The sequence below is a fragment of the Eupeodes corollae genome, chromosome 1 (genome assembly GCF_945859685.1).
Source record: "Eupeodes corollae chromosome 1, idEupCoro1.1, whole genome shotgun sequence".
Taxonomy (NCBI): Eukaryota; Metazoa; Arthropoda; class Insecta; order Diptera; family Syrphidae; genus Eupeodes; species Eupeodes corollae.
In genome coordinates this window covers 54625677-54644331 of record NC_079147.1, presented here as the reverse complement: position 1 = coordinate 54644331, position 18655 = coordinate 54625677, and the positions used below count along the sequence as shown (strand labels likewise).

The 18655-nt window shown below is 34.6% G+C and overlaps 1 protein-coding gene across 1 annotated transcript; it reads left to right on the top strand.

Annotated features, from left to right (window-relative positions):
- The first annotated feature begins 14864 nt into the window (after nt 1–14864).
- On the top strand, nt 14865–16304 carry LOC129939315 (uncharacterized). Its single transcript, XM_056047292.1, has 2 exons — nt 14865–16100; nt 16149–16304. Exons 1-2 carry the CDS (start codon nt 14865–14867, stop codon nt 16302–16304), a joined length of 1392 nt encoding a protein of 463 aa, XP_055903267.1.
- The last annotated feature ends 2351 nt before the right edge of the window (nt 16305–18655 follow it).

The following is an 18655-nucleotide window of genomic DNA, read 5'->3' as shown; positions in this document are numbered from 1 at the left end:
TTGAACCCGAACTACTATTTTGTTATCCGCAGCCCACTTAGTCAGAGCCCCATCAATTATTTTTTTCAAAAACTTTGCTGATGCTCGAAAGAAGCGTGAAACCGCGGTTCTCAGATCGCCATTGCGTAATATCATTTTGAGGTAAAAATATTAAGTAGGGCTCTGTTTTCCAGGTCGTGGTTGTGGCGATTGCTTACATTCACCTTGTACACTTGCTGGAAAGCAGCTCCCACCGCCTCCACTTTTTCCTTCGGATCTTCAATTTTAAAAAAGTCATCGTCAAAGATGGCTTATTCTGGATCTATTTGCGCTGTCCTGAGTAAGTTTCCGTTCTCTTCAGTTCTTTGGAGTTTCAGACAAGGAAGGTCACTATTGTTCTTTTTCCTGAATATCTTGTTGATTTTGGGGAACATACTAGGGTCATTGGAATTAACTGACCGGATCTTCCGGTCCCAGTACTTGTTAATTGATACCCTGTAGTTCTCCTTAATCAACAGATTGACATTTTTTATTGACGATTTCGGTGTCCTAACCTCCAAGTCATGTGGGTCTGTAAGTCGTCTGTACAAGTTTTTGAGTCTTGTCAGTAAGCCACTCTTGTGCCTACGTAGTGCGTCAATAGTCACGTTTCTGTAAGCGTCCATTTGGTCCCGTTCTTTGTACTTTGGAATTGTCCGTTCCATCGTTCGTTTCATTGTTTCGTCCACCTGTTGTAAATGTTGGTCAATTTCTGTATTTGTCAGGTTTCTGTTGTTTGGTGGGGCTATGGCACTCGAACGAAGTTCTCTCGCTAAGGCGTTGGTGAAACGAGGCCAACGCATCTTACTGTAATTGGAAGAATGCGTTGGAACGTATTCCTCCAACTCCACGCGTTCGTTCGGAATCTGCATTACGGTAGCTTGTCCGCAGTGAGCACTGTCATACTCGACTGTCTGTTAGCAGTGTCGAGGGTAATTACCCACTTGGTCTGTAACTGTCAGATTATTGTTGTACAGCAAAAGATCCAGAAAGGTGCCGCTTCTTGGATACGATGGCTTTTCAGAAGCCAGCAGGTCGACGCCATATTTAACACTGTAAAGATTCATCAAATTAAAAAGATGGTTACCTTTAGGATTACTATGTTGACTTCCCCAAACTTTTAGTTGGCTTCAAAACACTGGCCAAGATGAAATAGTTTTCTTCCAAGCTCAGTCTAAGTTCCCTAACAAGAATCACGAGTTCTGAAACAAAGTAAATAACCTTCGGAGCTCCAGCCGCATAAGCCGCAATCATATAGATTCGCTTCCCTTGAGTGAAAGAGATGCATAGAACGCAAACTTCTAGCTTCTTGAGCTTTCGCAATTCATTTCGTTTTGTATTTACAATCAAAATTGTTTTCATTTTAACCATGGCTGACTGATATTAAGGTTTAAAGAAGCTAAAACTTTTATGACAAAAACTAATATTATATAAATATAAGTTGGCCTCCCTACAGTCCAGATCTCCTGTATTCACATGGAAAAACCTATCTCATTTAGTGTCTAGCCGATGGCAGCCGTAATAAAAGAAACAGGAGGTCCAAAAAAGTACTAATTAGACACAACATGTTTCCGAAAAGCAATTAAAGTACTTTTCTTCAATTCTTAAAATAAGGCACATACCTAAAAACTAATTTTTCGGTATATTTTCTTTTTTTTCCCGTGACCATTTTAGAAAAATTTCAAAATTCTTACTGTACCATAAAATGATTTCAACCGCATAATAAAACTGTAGCAGAACTTATTTTCACCAATGTTTATAAATAATATCGAACTGTAAAGTCAATAGCTATTGTTATAAAATTATCTTTCATTTTAACTACCTGAATTACCTAATGTACAGTTTCTTTTCAATTACCAAACATTAAACACTATTTTCTTATTTATCTGACTGCCTGTTTTATAATCTGCCTAAATTCTAATAAAAACAAAACCTCATTAAAAATATCTTGTTATTTTAACACATTTGGCAAAAAAAAATTGTTTGGCCAACATTTTCCGAACGGCAGTGTGCAACCAAAATATATATAAACAAAAATTACACATATTTTCCTGAAAACCAAACAATTGCTGGTTTCATTATATTTTTCTGAGAATTAAATTGGTTATTCAATTTTGTTCCGGGTATAAAATGTCAATCATAACAAAATAGTTACGTACATTACTAAATGCAATATTTTGTCATCAGAAAAGTTTTATTCTTCAGCTCTAAAAGTTACTTTTAATTGACTACTATTGATATATTTATGTTGAAAATCTCTTTTAAGCGTTTCAAATATCTTTGAATTAAGAAGAATGTATGTTAAAAGCTCATGAAAAACATGGAAATTAATCCTTTTGACATGTTTTCCCTTCTTAATAAGAAAAATTTATAATTTCCGTGGTGATCAAAATTTTCTAATTAGTTTCGGAGTAATACAAATTGTCTTAAACCATATAGGGCATCCTAGTTAGCATTTAAAATTTTCATATTTTCCTAACATAGAATATTAACCAAATACATAATTAAAGGTGATTATTGTAGTTAAAAAATATTGCTTCCTATTTCACTTCATTTAAGAGTAACTTAGTTCTACAATTTTTGTCAGCATTACATATAATGATTAATAAGAAAACATTAATTCAAGCTGCTGTAAGCCATACATATTTTAGCATTCCTTAACTTTGATTAGTCAATTGGCTTTATTTTGAACGAACATATCGATTAAAATATATACTTTTTTGTTTATTACATAATGAACGTGGAGCGATCGAAAAATGAATAGAAACAGACTTTGTCTTTGGTCTTTTTAACACATACAATGGTATTTGTGAAGGGATGAAATATAAAAACTACGAAGATACATAGAATTTTAATAATTTATTGTTTAAATGCAACATTTTTTTAAAAATAAAATAATGAGAAACAATTATAAATAAAATGCACGACTGGGTCGCACCAACTTGCTCCTGTATGCAAAGAGTCTGTTTAAAAAAGATATAAATGTAATTTGATTTGTCACAAAAACCGCGCGATTCATCCCAAGACAAAACTCATCCGCATCATCATTTCATCCCGGAAATGAAAAATACTTGTAAGCTTACTTAACGAAAACAATTGTTTGTGTATTAAACTATTTCATTCAAAACTGTTTCCTTTAGATAGCTTTATTTTAGTTTAATATTAGAACGTTGAACAAGTGATTCTAAAAGAAAATACATATACTTTTTCTGGCCCGTTTCTTTAACTTGTAGTATGTATTTATTTTGTTTGTACGGGCGAAGGTAAAATATGTTTGAAACAACCTTAGTTGTAAACATAATATTTTAAAATCATATAATGCAAAGCAGGGTTGTTGCGGAAGTACAAATTTTGACATACGCGGAAGCGAATGCGGATGCTGATTTTTTGAGACTCACATCCGCGGATGCGGATTTTATAATTTATTACATAAAAACAATTTTAAGTCCGTAAATAAATGAAAATTGTATTGATTATCTTTGTGTTTAATAATTAAATTTAAAAATGGGTGAGTTATATTTAATAAAAAGCAAGATTGCAGCCTTCCTACCTCAGTGCAACTTTGGAGAGCCTTTTAAAGTCTGTTTGATGGACTTTAGACCAATCAAGTGGATTATTATCCAATTCTAGTCTTTTTTTATTTCGGTAACATGCTTACTCCCTTCGAAGAAGTGGTTCGTGACTAGCGTTATCAGATTCTCCTTCACCTTCGTCTCCAGTTGATGAATCTAGCATAATTTCCATATCGCTTCTGTTTTATGTTTATACAAAAATATACCTGCGTCTTCTTTAATTTTTTTAAAAAGATTTTCATTGTTGGCGCTCTCAAATAAAACAAACTCTTCTGGGTGCTTTGACTTCCAGTGGTTTTTCAACGAAGAAGCCGTGCGTCCTTTTCGTGAGTATGTTTTACGACATATTTTGGATTCGGACTTGTCAGGATCATTTTTATTTAAATTAAAATAGATCCAGATGCTGCTTTTTGTTGGTGGCGGCATTTATGTTCTGTATCTGTATCACTTTTTCACTTAATTAATAAAAAAAAAACTGTGTCCTCTGGCCACTTAGCAAGAGCTTTTATATCCTCAAATCTGTGATCTTGTTGTTGTTTTTGTCGTCGCCTACTTGGGACCGAGATTTTTTAATTTAAAATTTTTTACTTAGTGTGAAAGTGTCGTTTTTATTGATCATGGTATAGTATGCCGTGCCGTGCTGTTGCTATTTTTCGAATTTGAAAAAAAAGCGTTAAAAAACATCCGCATCAGTTTATGCGGATGCGGATGCAGATGTTGGAATTAACGCGAATATTTCGCAATTGCGGATGCGGATGCGAATATTCGCAATATCCCTAATACAAAGGTACCAAGATATATCATATTCGTTAGTCCGATGCAGTGGCGCTAGACGTCCATCGTTGGTATTTGCAATAGTTAAATAAATAAATTAGGTGGCGCAACAGTCCGTCGTGAACCAGGGCCTAGTGACTTACAACTCTCAACCATTCCTGTATACGAGTAATTGCAGCGATGGAGGGGACCTACAGTTTATATGCCGAATCCGAACGACTAATTTGAGGAAACACTTTTTCATGACAAGAATTACTCTTGGAGAAATTGACAATTCCTCGCAAACGGCAGAAATGGTGAAAAAAAACTTTAGGTGGCACAGGCAGGGATCGAACCCAAGACCTCTCACAGTCTAACGTAATTTGCAATAGTTATCGTTATAAAAATAGATAAATGTGAACCAAATGCATTAATTTGGATAAAAGATAGGAATGTAATTAAAATGTTGTCAAAATAATGCACAGGATTTGATCTGGTGAAATTGGAGGGGGTTATATTTAACACAGCTAAAGTAATTTAAAAAAAAACTATTTTAAGATTCAAAATTTTATTTGTCTTGAAAAATTTAAATGCCAGTTTATGAATAAAAAACCCTTGATTTTTCAATTTTTTTTTTTTGAAAATCGTTAAAGCGGTTTTTTTTTTAAATTAATTTTGTATATATAAAATATTTCAATTTTGTTCTAAAAATATTTTTGGTCTACAATTGAATTTCGTAAAAAAATTTGACCCGTTTTTGAGATATAGAATTTTGAAAAAAATATTCAATACTTTTTTTTTAAACCCAAAAAATTTCACTTTTGTAATCAAATATTGTTGAGGCAATATAAGAGCTTATTCAAAAAAAAAATTATTAGAATCAGTTCATAAGTTGCTGATAAAATTAAAAAAAACAAAACAACGGTTCTATGAGCGGTACTTTTTCTGAGCAACACAAAAATATGTTTTTCTTATCAAAAGAAGCCAAGTTAAAAAATAAAATTTTAGAGAAACTTTAAAAAAATCTATTGGTTTGTTTTTTTTTTTTTTGAGAAAATTCGAATTTTCTTTTTTTGACCACAAAAATTGTACGGGGGCCACTGTTAGTTTTGATCTTAACAAAAAAATGAAAAAAAGCCTAATGCGAATCTGCTGAAAACTTTAACTTCCAAGCTTAAACTCAATCGACCCAATGGTTTAGGCTATAGGATCGTAGACAGACAGACAAAACAGACCGGACGGAATCGCGGGACCGGTTTTTTTCGACTTCTCTACCATCGTAATATCATGTTTGATTAAAATCTTAAGTTCGAAGTTTTGCACGAATACATAGTTCCTATGGGTCACAAGTAAAGGGATGAAAATGTTGGTTAATGCTTATCTCACTAACCAATAACGCTTGAGACTTAAATTAAATTTTATATGATATATTTTAACGTGATACCGAAAAAGTGTATTTTTTGAAAATAATCCTATAATTTTTTTGTTATAAATAAGAAAAAACTGAAATAAAAATTAGTAAAAATTGAATTTCGACTCAAAATTTTTTTCAAAACATTGAGATATTGGATTAAACTACTTTAATCTTTTCAAAAATATAGTTGTCAACTCTCCGAAAAATTTTGAGGTTAATCTAATAGACCGTTTTTTACGAAAAATAAAAAAAAAAAAACAAAAAAAAACCTAAAATTTGGTAAACATTTATTTACGACTAAAATAGCTTTGCAGAAATTATAAATATTGTCTTTAAACTCTTTTTATTTCAAAAAAATCTTTTTTTATAAAAATCTTACAGTTTTTCATAAAAAAATAAAATCTAAAAAAAATAGTACGCAACCTAGATAGACAAAGGGCTTTACTACCTTCTCAAAGTAACTTCTGTCAATGTTGACGTTCTGATTGAGAAGTCGGTGTTTTAGGTCTTTTCTTGATGGAAGCATGTCCTTTTTTTTAACTTAATGAACCGTTAAACCTATTTTTGCAGCCTCTGCCTGGATGGCAGAGATATCCATTAACATCATACTGAGTTCTTATGACTATGTCAATGTCATTACCATATGACATCGAAAAGTTCTGTTAAGTTCTTTACAACTTTTTTTAAGCAGTCCCAATTTCGCACGTTCAGCCTGCACAAACTGGCACGTTTGACAGGCGTGCCACGACTCGACATGCTTTTATCCACTCCGTCCCTGTAGATACTGTCATATGCGGCCTTGAAATCGATTAAGAGATGATGGTTGACAATTTGATATTTTGACTCTCCTGCTCTTGAGCCACACTGACAGGACAAGGTTATTCAGAAGTTCACATAAATTACATCAGAAGTGAAGCAGACTGATGCCTCTATAGTTGGCCCAGTTTAGAGGGTCTCCTTTTTCAGTATCGGGCATACTGAGGATCCATTTATTGTATATGTTTTCTTGTTTTCTGTTGGTGCATGCTCCTTACTAAATCATCTCTAGCTACTTTGAAGAGCTCAAGCCAACTGCTGAAGAATTTTTACTTCGTCTCAGTGGAGAAGACAGAATTGCTGGCTTAAGTTGTCTCTACTGAAGAGGGCATCCTGCCTGACAGCAGAATTCGGTTCGTCATTCCCTTTAAACCTTCTGCAGAAGTGGTCCTTAAATATCCCCAGCATGGACTGCGGTTCCGCTATGATGTTTCCACTTTCTTTTTTGCCGCCTGCTGACATTGCTCATCAATACACTGGTTTCTTGTTGGTGGCTACTTGAAACCCAGCACGTCAGAGGCAGCTTCTCTGATTGAACTTGGCAAAGTTGTCATTGGTTGTCGAAAAATTATGTTTTCTGCAAAGAGAACTTAAAAAAAAGTTACGTGTGACTTCCTCTCTCTTCCTTCTTCTTCACCTAGCGTTTCACTGTTTTGGGTTGGGTCTGGCTCTGGAAACCCGAATTGATATACCTTGGCTACATCGAAGTAGTGGTCCGAGTCGATGTTAGCTTCTTGGTGTGTCCAGCTTCGTTCACAATGTAGTCAATCTGGTTGATGGTAGATTGATCTTGAGAACTCGAAGTTTCTTGGTGAATGTTGAGGTGTGGAAAACGCGTACTGGCTATGATGAGCTTTCGCCACGCAGCAAAATCTATAAGCCTGAATCCACTTTTGAAAGTGTCGTCGTGCAGTCTGTTTTTCCCGATTATTCCAACAGAGATTATTTTTCTTCTTACCTTGTCATTAAAATCTTCCAACACAATTTTAATATCTTAGCTTCATAGCAGCTCATGGTTTGGCCAAGAGCTCGAAGACCATATCCTTAGTGTTGTCATCCTTCTCTTTTGTGGGGGTGTGTGCGGATATTTTGTTAATGTTGTCGAATTTTGCCTTGATGCTTATGGGCATGAGGCGCTCGTTGATGCACCTATAGCTCAAGATTTATTATCTAAATCTGATTCCAATGACAAAGCCGCATCCAAATAAACGCAGTTACCATACTAAATATCGCAATTCTTCATCCTCTTTCTGCAAGGCCCATCCCATCGCATTATCTGGATGGCAATGATATCAGCCTTATAGCAGTCTAGAGTCTACTCTAGTTCTTTGGCTGCAAGGTTCTATTTGAAGCTTGTTGTCCTCCAATCGTTTCCTTGAGTTGTCAACAGTTAATCCGTCGGTATCCGAGGCTCGGTCAGGAAGTCTCTGATGTAACTAAGGCAAGAGCCGGCATAACCGCTCCCTACAGGCTTGAGCTATGAATGTGTCGTAGTAGTAGTTTATTCATACGGTCTTAGCCGCGCATCCCCTATTTTTGAATGAAAATTAGGTAAGAAGCTAATTAGTACACAACCCACCAAATAAAAGTAGAAATGCTTAATGATAGACAATGATAGTAGCTCCAAAAGTAAGAAGCACCTGATAATATGGTAGTAATCAGTGTTCTAAGAAAAGAATTTATGAAATAATAAGTGTTACTAGCGGATCTGTTTAACTATATACTGGGAATGAGATATTTTACTTCGTTAAAAAGAACCTTAAAACATTCTTCAGGCTCTTTCTATATCCACACAAAAAATCATCTCAAACTATAGCTCCCTCGGGAAGTTTGGGATACTGAGTTTGTACTTCTTCTTTCAGTAAAAAAACATACATTTTTCAAAGAGTAGCAAATGTATGGGGATTGGGGAATATTAGATTAAACTTGAATTTTTTTAATCAGTTCTTGTTTTTGTAACGTAAGTTTTCTGAATTCCTTTCTTAACTTTACAGGATGAGAAAAAAAAAACAAATTTTCCCCATCTCTAAATAAGCCGATTAAAAAAATTCTTTTCATAGTTAAGTGGATTTGACTGTATTTTTTTTAATGTCTAAAAATAACTTCCATTTCTTACATGTTTGTTTATAAATTTCCACTGCGGCTTCTCGACGCAAACAGCATACCTACCGGTCGCGGCCGGGACGCCATCTACCATCACCACACCGGATACCGGAAGGTCATAATGAATTCATTAGATAACGCAAAATTCCATGAAAATACTTAACATTTTATGGTCGTCTCACTTTGGTAGCTAAGGTACACATTGAAGCACAAACAAAAATTAAAAGCAATCTCAAAACAACTTGTTATCCACCAAAAAATAACAAATGGCACGTGCTTCGTTGCCGGTTTCCAAATAAAGTTGGCCGGCAGCACTTAGCAGAGGCAGAGCGTAAAGGCAAAACAAGTTACTCGACTCGTACTCCAACTCGTACTTAAACAAAATTTTAATGCAAGACCGGTGCGTTGTTGCTGATGTTGTACCTGAATTTGAAGTTCAGTTTATTATTATTATTATTTTGTTGCAAGACACCAGCGCAAGTTGCAAGTCTCAAGTCTCAAGTCTCTATACCATCATCTTCTTTCTCATAAACAACAGTTGTGTGTCATATTCACGGAACCATGACAAATAGGTTTGGCACTCCCGTTTCATTATAATCTACCTTACCTACCTAACTACCTTGTCTGGGTCGGTGGACTGGATCGTGGTCTCTCTCACTTTCAGTCGCAGCTCCCATTAACTATAGCTATCCAGAAGAAAGTGAATGTTTTCACATTTCTGTTGCCTTGGGCTTCGACATCGGCTTCAGCATCGCAGCCGCAGAGCAGCAGGGCCGAATGATGATTTTCACGAAACAACACCAACAGCAGTGTATAGGCCAGGCCGGTTGAGCACAAATTTGTCCATATTTGGTCAGACCACAGTTGGACCAGACCTTGCCACTGTCTGTTGGTCACTGACCTACTGTACCACATTAAATGAAAAGGAGTAGTGGAAGCAATGGTTTCGGGCGGTGGCTGCGGCAACAGCGGTCCATGGTGGTCTACGGTGGTCAATCGTTGTGGGTAGCTCGATGTTTTGTATCTTTCAAAAAAGCTATCTTTTTTCCTTCGCTTCACTCCAACCCACGACTAAATTTCTTAAGGAGTGGCAAAGTGTTCGAGAAGCTATAGTGATGCTAAATGGAGAGGGGTTAGTTTCTGTAGACCAAAACAACAACAAAAAATAAAGAAAAAGTTTCAACTTGGGAAAGTGATGGAGCCGAGGCATTTATTTGTTGCCTCTCTTGTTTTCATAACATTAAAACTTTCTCCAATATATGGAATGGATGCATTGAATTCTCGGAATTCAGATGATAGAATTCAGATGAAAGCAAGTTTAAAAAATAAAAGAACGACATGATTTTGGTTTACCTCAGATAAAAATGATGTTAAACTGGCTGAAAACATACAATTGCTGGCATTATTTGCATTACGTTAAAAAAAATTGCAAATGGAAATGGATTTGGAAATGGAAGTTGATTATTATTATCAATTGTTACGTTTGTTTAAAGTTTCAGAATTATGATAACAATTGAAGGCCGTTAAAAACGGATGAGTTTTATTTTTTAAACCTACCTACTATAACCTATGGCTTTGTTGAAATCAAGACCAAAATTACGTGCGGGTTTTTTTTAGGTTAAAATAAAATAACTTGGAAATATTATTCAATGAATTCAGACACGTGTGTTTGTTTATTCATACAAAAATCAAGTGAAATCAAACAATCAAGAAACCAAACAAAAATCAACCAAAACTACACAAAGTTGTTAATTTATTTAAATAAATATTCAGAAAAGATATACAGGATTTAAAGCTGGGTTTAAATCAATACTTTTTTTGCGATCTTTGAAATTTTTTACCACTCGCTGTCTATTTTTAACAGTCGAAATTATGACTCAAGATATCTGTCGAAACCATGAGTCCAAATATTTTTAATTTCCCATAGGAAGATGTTTTAATGGGTCCGATTTGTCAAATTGAACATTTTGACAATTCTCAACGTTTCAAGGTCCCTAGTGTCGAAATAAAATATTTTTATAAAGGAGCGTGTGTAAGTACGTTCGTACGTCCGTACGTTCGTGACGTTTTTTTCGTTGTCTATAGCTCAAGAACCAGAAGATATATCGACTTCAAATAAATTTTGTTATTCAGATAATAAGGCAGTAAGATGCAGAAAGGGCTCTCAAGAAAATGAGTGTTAAGTTGTTGTCGTACATCGCTCTTAGCACGTTTATAAATTTACTTGACACACCTGATACAAAGTGCTTGTAAAAGAGAGCTTGACGGTCGACAGAGTCAAAAGCTGCACGGAAGTCTATAAAGAAAGCGTATCATTTCTTCTGCTTCCTTTTATAAAGATCAGCAATGTTCAGCAGTGAGAAAATATGGTCTATGGTTGAATAACTTTTCCTGAAACCAGCCTGGAATTCCGATAGAATGTTCTTGTCCTCCACCCACTTCGACAGTCTGTTGTGAATAAGTCCAGCAAATAACTTAGCGCAGGTGTAAAGAAAAGAAATTCACCCAGATACATTTTTCCGTGGCGTGTTTGAAGAATTCAAAGGGAATTCGGACATCCCCTGGGGCTTTGTTTAATTTTGCATTTGCAACAACTTCTTTTACTTCTTGGATCGAAAAAGGGGCATCTAAGTACTCATCGAGAATCTATGGGGCTGTATATTGCACCAAAGGACCATTTGTTGAGCGGTTGAGAAGGCTAATGAAGTAGTCTCTAAGATCATATGCCTGCAAACCCAGAGCGATAGTATTTATTTTTCCATTAAGATTCTTAAAAGCTTTCCAAAACTCTGAAGATGAGCGGGTGTTTTTATAACGGCAATATTTAAATTTTCAAAGGAAACTCTCTCGGCATAACATAATCGTTTGAAGTTCCTATTCGCATCCGTATATAATTTTCTAAAAATCTGTAGGTTGTGGGTTCTTAAAAGATTGAGGTAATTAAACGACAATTTCCTTGCTTTCATGCATTCAACATCAAACCATTTTTGTTTAATTAATGCTTTATTTTTTTGCGGGTTGTTTTTCGGGTTTGCTTTCATAATCATTTCTAGAAGGTTGTGTATATCAGCACGTATATCCAAATTTCCAAGCGTCTCCAGTTCTTTGTTTAAGTTTGTTTGGTAAACGTTTCGGTTCCTATCGTTCCAAATCAGTTTTGGAACAAGGTTAAGCTGTCTTGTATTGACTGGAGATTGTGATGTTGTACACGAAAGTGCTATTTCAAGCGGCATATGATCTGAAAACGTTTCGACTCCTACTTCAAAATTACTTATGACATCATTCCATTTTCCAGATATGAAGCAATAGTCAATGACAGAACAACTAGTTCCTCTAATGAAGGTATACTCCCCTTTAGCGTCTCCTTCACAACTTCCATTTAGAACATAACAGTTGAATTCATCTGTAAGTTCCAAAATGTTCGATCCCTTGCTATCGCACAAAGCTTCTTTCGAATTACGGTTCAGGTTGAAAAATGGGTAATGTGAACTGATGTAGTTATTTTGTGATTGGCCAATCCTGGCATTGAAATCTCCAATAAGAATTGTGTTCGCTAAATCAATGTCTTGCAAGTTGTCACACAGTTTTTCAAAGTCTAATTGCCAGTGATTACAATTGAGGTAAACTGGAACTAAGTACATTTTTTCGCCAACAGCTTCGGCATTCAACAGCCATTTCAACTCATTCGCCCTTTCAAACTTCATGTTTAAACCGACAAGATTTCTGCGATATTCGAAAAGTTCTCCTCCACTGCCACGACCAAAGATTAATGTTTTAACAGCATTATCCCATCTTAATTCATACTCAAAAAATAATTTCTTGAATCTATCTTCTTCTCCTTCTAACAAAAATATCAAAAGATTTAACACGATTAAAACAATTCACATATAAAGTTTTGTTTTTTACTTCTGATACATTATAACTTATAATTCTAATTTTATTAATATAAATACTGGCACTCTGGTAGACTGGTAAATTTCATGTCTAGTGTGAACGAACAAAGCTTGTGCTTGCACCCAAATTATCTTCTGACTGTTGTGGTGTCACCCTGTTGTCTATTCTGTCATTTACGTTGACGTTTCCATTGTTTGGTATGTTTGACGTGAAATACAAATCTTTTTTGTTTGGTAAAAGTTCATTCATTAAATTTTGTGAGAAATTAATGTCTCCAAAAATGGATTTCAAAGTGCTAGTGCCATTATTTTCACCACACCTTAGGCCCAAGGCGGAATCCCAGATTAAAACGTTCCCATCGATGACCAGTTTGTCATCCCTTACTGCAATTTTCTTATGTAGATGTTTAGCATGGAGCACTCTTCTAATTCGAATTAGTTTAGCTCGTCGTTGGCGGACATTCGGAGGAAGATCTTTATGTATGCTGATGTTTTTTCCTTTTAATTTCCCTGGGTTTTTAAGCACATTCCATGCTCTATCTCGAGGCTTCATCTTTACAATTATAGTTGCGGTTTGAGCATAACGATTGTGCACAATGTATGCGGATTCGAAACCTTTGCTAGTATCACTTTCATTAAGGAGCCCTGCACATATGGATTTTGCAGTATCACAGACATCGGAGATGCCGTCGCCAGGTAGGTGCACCAAAAATTTCGATTCTGTGTTCTTTTGTAACATTTTTTCGATTTGCTCCTCAAAGATCTTGTTTTGATTTTCTAATTGAACCACTCGCCGAGTCATGTCTTCATGACGGGACTGCAAGTTAGCAAACTCAGCATGAAGGTGTTGCAGGTCAGCTTTTGTTGCTAGTCGCTTGAAGAGTTCATCGTTGTTTTCTCTAAGTATTTGTTTCATAATTGATTCTACTTTTTGGGCAGATGGTGATCCCATATCGTTAGCTTTTGTAATGGAGTAACGTTTTTCACTTTGAGAATGCTCAGGAGAGGTTTCTATTAGATTTATTTTGCTCATTTGTTGAGGTTAGCTATTTTACAGCTCAGGGTAACTTATTATTAATACTTACACAGCAAATTTTGATTTTTTCTTGGACTCTGTGTTTTCAACTATTTTTTAAATGTGTTTAAGCAATAATTGCACTTTATTTTCTATTTTTATAAATTCTCTAAACAGGAGCTCTTTGATTTTAACAATCTCACTTGACAGACGATAAATGTCAATCCCTAAATTAGTTATAAAATTAATTTTACCAAACTTATCAAGAGGTAAAGAAAATTGTTTACAATCGTGAGCATGACGTCGTTATTTAAAATCAGTAAGACTATTTCCCGTTACATTAAAACTCATCAATTTAGTTTTCGCTGATAGTCAATTTATGATAAGTAAACCACTAATTATTAATTAATACTTCTAGATCTTTTTCAATGTTCACAATAAAATCAAAGGTAGTCCTAGATGAATATGTAAAAACAATGTCATTAGCGAAAGCAGTCGAAGTAGGGGGAATACGCTATGAAACGGACGGGTTATGAAACGGACACTATAGATATCTCAAAAGCTTCTGAACGAAAAAAAATATTGTTTTGGTTGTTGGCACCACTGATGACTATAGATAAACCCACAAAAATGACAGATTCCGGCAGCCATTATTTAGTTTCCTTTTGCGCACGTGTTTAAAGCTCATTACTTTTGTAAAAATAAAGCGTATATTTGCAAAGCCATTAAAAATTCAATATCATCTCAACCTATAATTGTGGTGTTTTTATCTGTTGTGATATATTGTCAAAAAGATAAGGAGCGGTGAGTTATAGTTCTATCAAAACTTAATTAGTTAGATTTTGGTCGAACTGTTTTTAGGTTAGATTTGCAATGAATCGGACAGGTGCCTTCGCTGTGAAACGGACGTCCAATTCAATGTGCCAGTGGCTGTCCGATTCATTACTCCTGCATGGAGTTTGTTATTAACTATTAATTCCTAACTATTAGATGCCGCCAAAAAAGAGAATTCGTCCAGAAAAAGCCGCTATAGAGTCTGCTGTGGAAGAAGTGCTTAAAAAAGGACAGTCAGAAGACAGGAAGAAGTGCTTAAAAAAGGACAGTCAGTTCGTTCAGTTGCAGCAGCATACAAAATATCGAAATCTTATTTGGCGGACCTTGTTAAGAAAGCTAAAGGGTCTTTAACTGAGTATATTCACGATCCAAATATTGGAAATAAAAGAATTTTTAGTCGTGAACAAGAGCAACAACTTGCTGATTATTTAAAAAGATCTTCGAAGATGTGCTATGGACTCACAACGACCAAGGTAAAAGAATTAGCTTACCAATTTGCAGCTGCAAATCATGTAGCACCAGAAAAATGGATTGAGAAAAACAAGGCCACAAAGGATTGGTTTCGCGGGTTTATGAAGAGAAATCCTTCATTATCAATACGCAAACCTGAAAATACATCTCTGTCCAGGGCTACATCTTTTAACAAAGAAAATGTGAGTAAGTTTTACGAAAATCTTGCAATCATATTAAATAAAAAGAAAATTGAACCTCATATGATATGGAACCTTGACGAAACTGGGTGTACAACAGTGACCAATCCGCCAAAAGTGGTTGCAACCCGAGGATGCAAACAAGTTGGACAGGTGACATCGGCAGAAAGAGGACAGTTTGTCACAATGCTTGGATTCATTAATGCTTCTGGTGGCACCGTTCCTCCTGTGTTTGTGTTTCCTAGAGTCCATTTCAAGGAATTTATGTTACAAGGTGGTCCAAAAGGTTCACTGGGTCTAGCCAACCCAAGTGGTTGGATAACTGAAGAGAGTTTCTACAAGGCCATGATCCACTTTATTAAATATGTTAAGCCCTCTGAAGAAAACCCTTGTTTAATACTATGCGACAACCATTCTAGCCACATTACAATTAACATCGTCACGTTGGCTAGAGATAATAATATTACAATTTTAACGTTTCCACCTCACTGCAGCCATCGCCTCCAGCCGCTGGATGTTTCTGTTTATGGACCTTTTAAAGCTCGATATAGAGAGGCCATGAATGCGTGGATGTTATCTAATCCCGGAAAAACAGTTTCCATTTATGAGGTACCTCAATTTACCAACACCGCGTATATTGCTGCATTTTCCATGGAAAACAATATTTCGGGTTTTCAGAAAACTGGTGTACATCCATTTAATAGAAATACGTTCAATACGTTCAGACCTATACCTGAGCTCCATAACGCCGAAGTATCAACTGATAATGCTCCTGGAATAATTGCTGAATTTCCGTATACCAGCGATGACCCCACAACCTCTGCTACCATCTCATCTTGCTCCGTTCCACAAATAACAAGCTCAGAATCGAATCCATCAACTATGGTTTTATCTCCTGAATGTATTCGACCGTACCCAAAGGCGTTGCCAAGAAAAAAAAATCAGAACCGATCCAGGAAGATGAAGAGCACGATTATAACTGACACGCCTGAGAAGGATGCATTAACGGAAAAATATTCAGCTAAAAAGGAAGTAAATAAAAAGATTATCAAGATGAAAACTTCTAAAAACATTAAAAAGCTCGTACAGTCATCTTCAGAGTCATCGGATGCAGATTTTTCACTTCGAGAATCAGATGATTCTACTGAGTCTTCACATAATCTACCATCTACATCTGCATCTCTTACCCTTAAGATAGCATCTTCTGTTGACAAACCTGCTCTAAAACCAAACTGATTATTACAAAAGAAATTAAACTTTTCTTGCTCTATCTCCTCTAGGCACATCTGACGATTTTACTAAAGCAAATTTCTCCTGTGTTAAAAATCTTGAGTTAAAGAAAGAGTTAAAGATAACCGTTTGGGAATACGAGAAAGCAAACTGAAATGATTCTCAAAAAGAGGCTGGGATGCGACCCACACTGATAACTTCCCATCCCGTCTGTCGATTTGTCTTGCTTAAAAGGTTTGTAGGCTTTGGTATTGGGTTAAAAAAGTTGTCAATTGAATGATTCTTAAAAATTGTTAAACTATCAACAATTTTTTTCATATAAAGAAATAGTTTAGTTTGAAAATCTAGTTTTGTTAAATAGATTTTTAGTCGAAAACAGATTTTTACCAATTTTAGTAGAATTTCTTAAATTTTTACAAATTGGATAAATTAAATTAATTTGAGAGATATCGAGAAACGAGCATCAATTTTTACCAAATTTGCGTACTAATTTTTTAAATTTTTATTTATTTTTTTATGGATTTTCTTTAAAAAAATATACTGATTATCGAAAAACATATTTTTCGTGAAATAAAAAAAGTTTGAAGACAATATTTTAATTTGAGTCGAAGGTTAATTTTAATCAAGTTTTAGTATTGTTTTTTTTTAGGTTTTTATTTTTAATAAAAAAAATTCAATTCGATTTTATGCTTATTCGAATGTGAAACTGCAACGACAAAATATGATAAGCTTATAAAATTCATTGTAGAATTGGGAATAAAAGACCGCTTGTATCGTTAAAGCGTTATTTACCCCCTTTCCATTAATCATGGATGGCACATACATCAATGAGAATGAACATTTCGACAAACTTTGTGTCGCCAAAATTTCCGAAAAATGTTTCGACTTTCTAAGGCAATGCAATTATTCCCCGCTGATCTGGATTTTATTTGAAAGATATATAAAGGTCCAAAACTTGAGTGTAACTCTCATCTCTTGAAGTTGATTCTGAAACTTACTCAAGTTGCTTGGACAGTATTGACCAGTTGGCATTTAAATTGGTTGGAGATAATATCTTATTTAGTTCATATACGTCGCTTAAACATCGTCGTAAAGTTTTTTGTCTCATCCTTTTTTTTGTTATTTCAACGATTTATGTTCTAGAGAAATAGTTAGCTGCGTTCCTTCCCTTAAAAAGGTTCAACTGTCATACACGCTCTTCAAGGAATGCTCATCAGTATACCGTACTATGAGAATGTGTAATGCCTTACCACACTCTATCTGTTTCAGTCATTGCAATATTCAGTAATTCAAAATGTATATGCACCTACAGTCCTACACTTCCTTTTTAGAGTAGTAATATCCACTTGAGTATTCACTTATATTAAAAAAAAAATTTTGCTTTCTTCATTAATTTATAACCTTAACATTTCTACTACTCTTTTCAACATAACAATAACATTAAAAGAACTATCTTCTTCTTCTTCTTTCATATTATTTAAATGTTAATTTCCTATGATCCCTGTCTTTAATTCCACATTAGAAATATATTCTTTAAGTTTTAAAACGTTTAGTTTCTTTTTGATTCGGATCCGTGAATCCCAACAAATAATATTATTTCATAAAAAGAACTATACAAAAGTTTTCAATGGAAATATTAAATTTTGTTAATAAAAACAATACAAATTATAAAATTCTGATAAAAATAAATATTTGAGTTCTTTCTTCTCTTGCGATTAAACGTACGCTCCTTCTAATAATTCATATAGCTATTCCGAAATATTTTGATAGCTTCACTCTCTTGAAATTAACTATTTAGGATCATTTTTGTTATATTTTTCTCTTTTATTTGAGCGTTTTCGGAATGAATAATATTTTTTTCTTCTGCTTGGGTAGTTTTTAAAAGATCCTTTTTAGAAAGGACTTAAATACATCACCAAGTGCAATACGTAGAAAAAATATACGAGTATATGCATTCTATGGACCTGAAGTTTTTATCTAACCGTAACCGTAGAATATACACTTTTACTTTTAATTTGTTTTCATATCGCAGGATGTAACACAGCTGTTTTTATCCCACTGCATACTATGAATAATTCAGTCCATTTTTATTTTATGTTTTTATTGCTTATTTCATACTCTTACGTAGAAATTTTGTTTAAAGTATTCAGATTTTTGCTGATTGGAAGAAATCATTCATTGGAAGCTTAATTTATTTTCACTTACTCTTTGGGGAAGGTATTGGTTTTGTGCATTAACAAAAAACATATAATCTATACTCCCAAATAAAATAAGTGTAAATATTTGGTGTAAAGAAAAACATACATGATTTTTTCCAAAATACAAATATTGAATTTTGGCTGTCTTATTTTTGATAT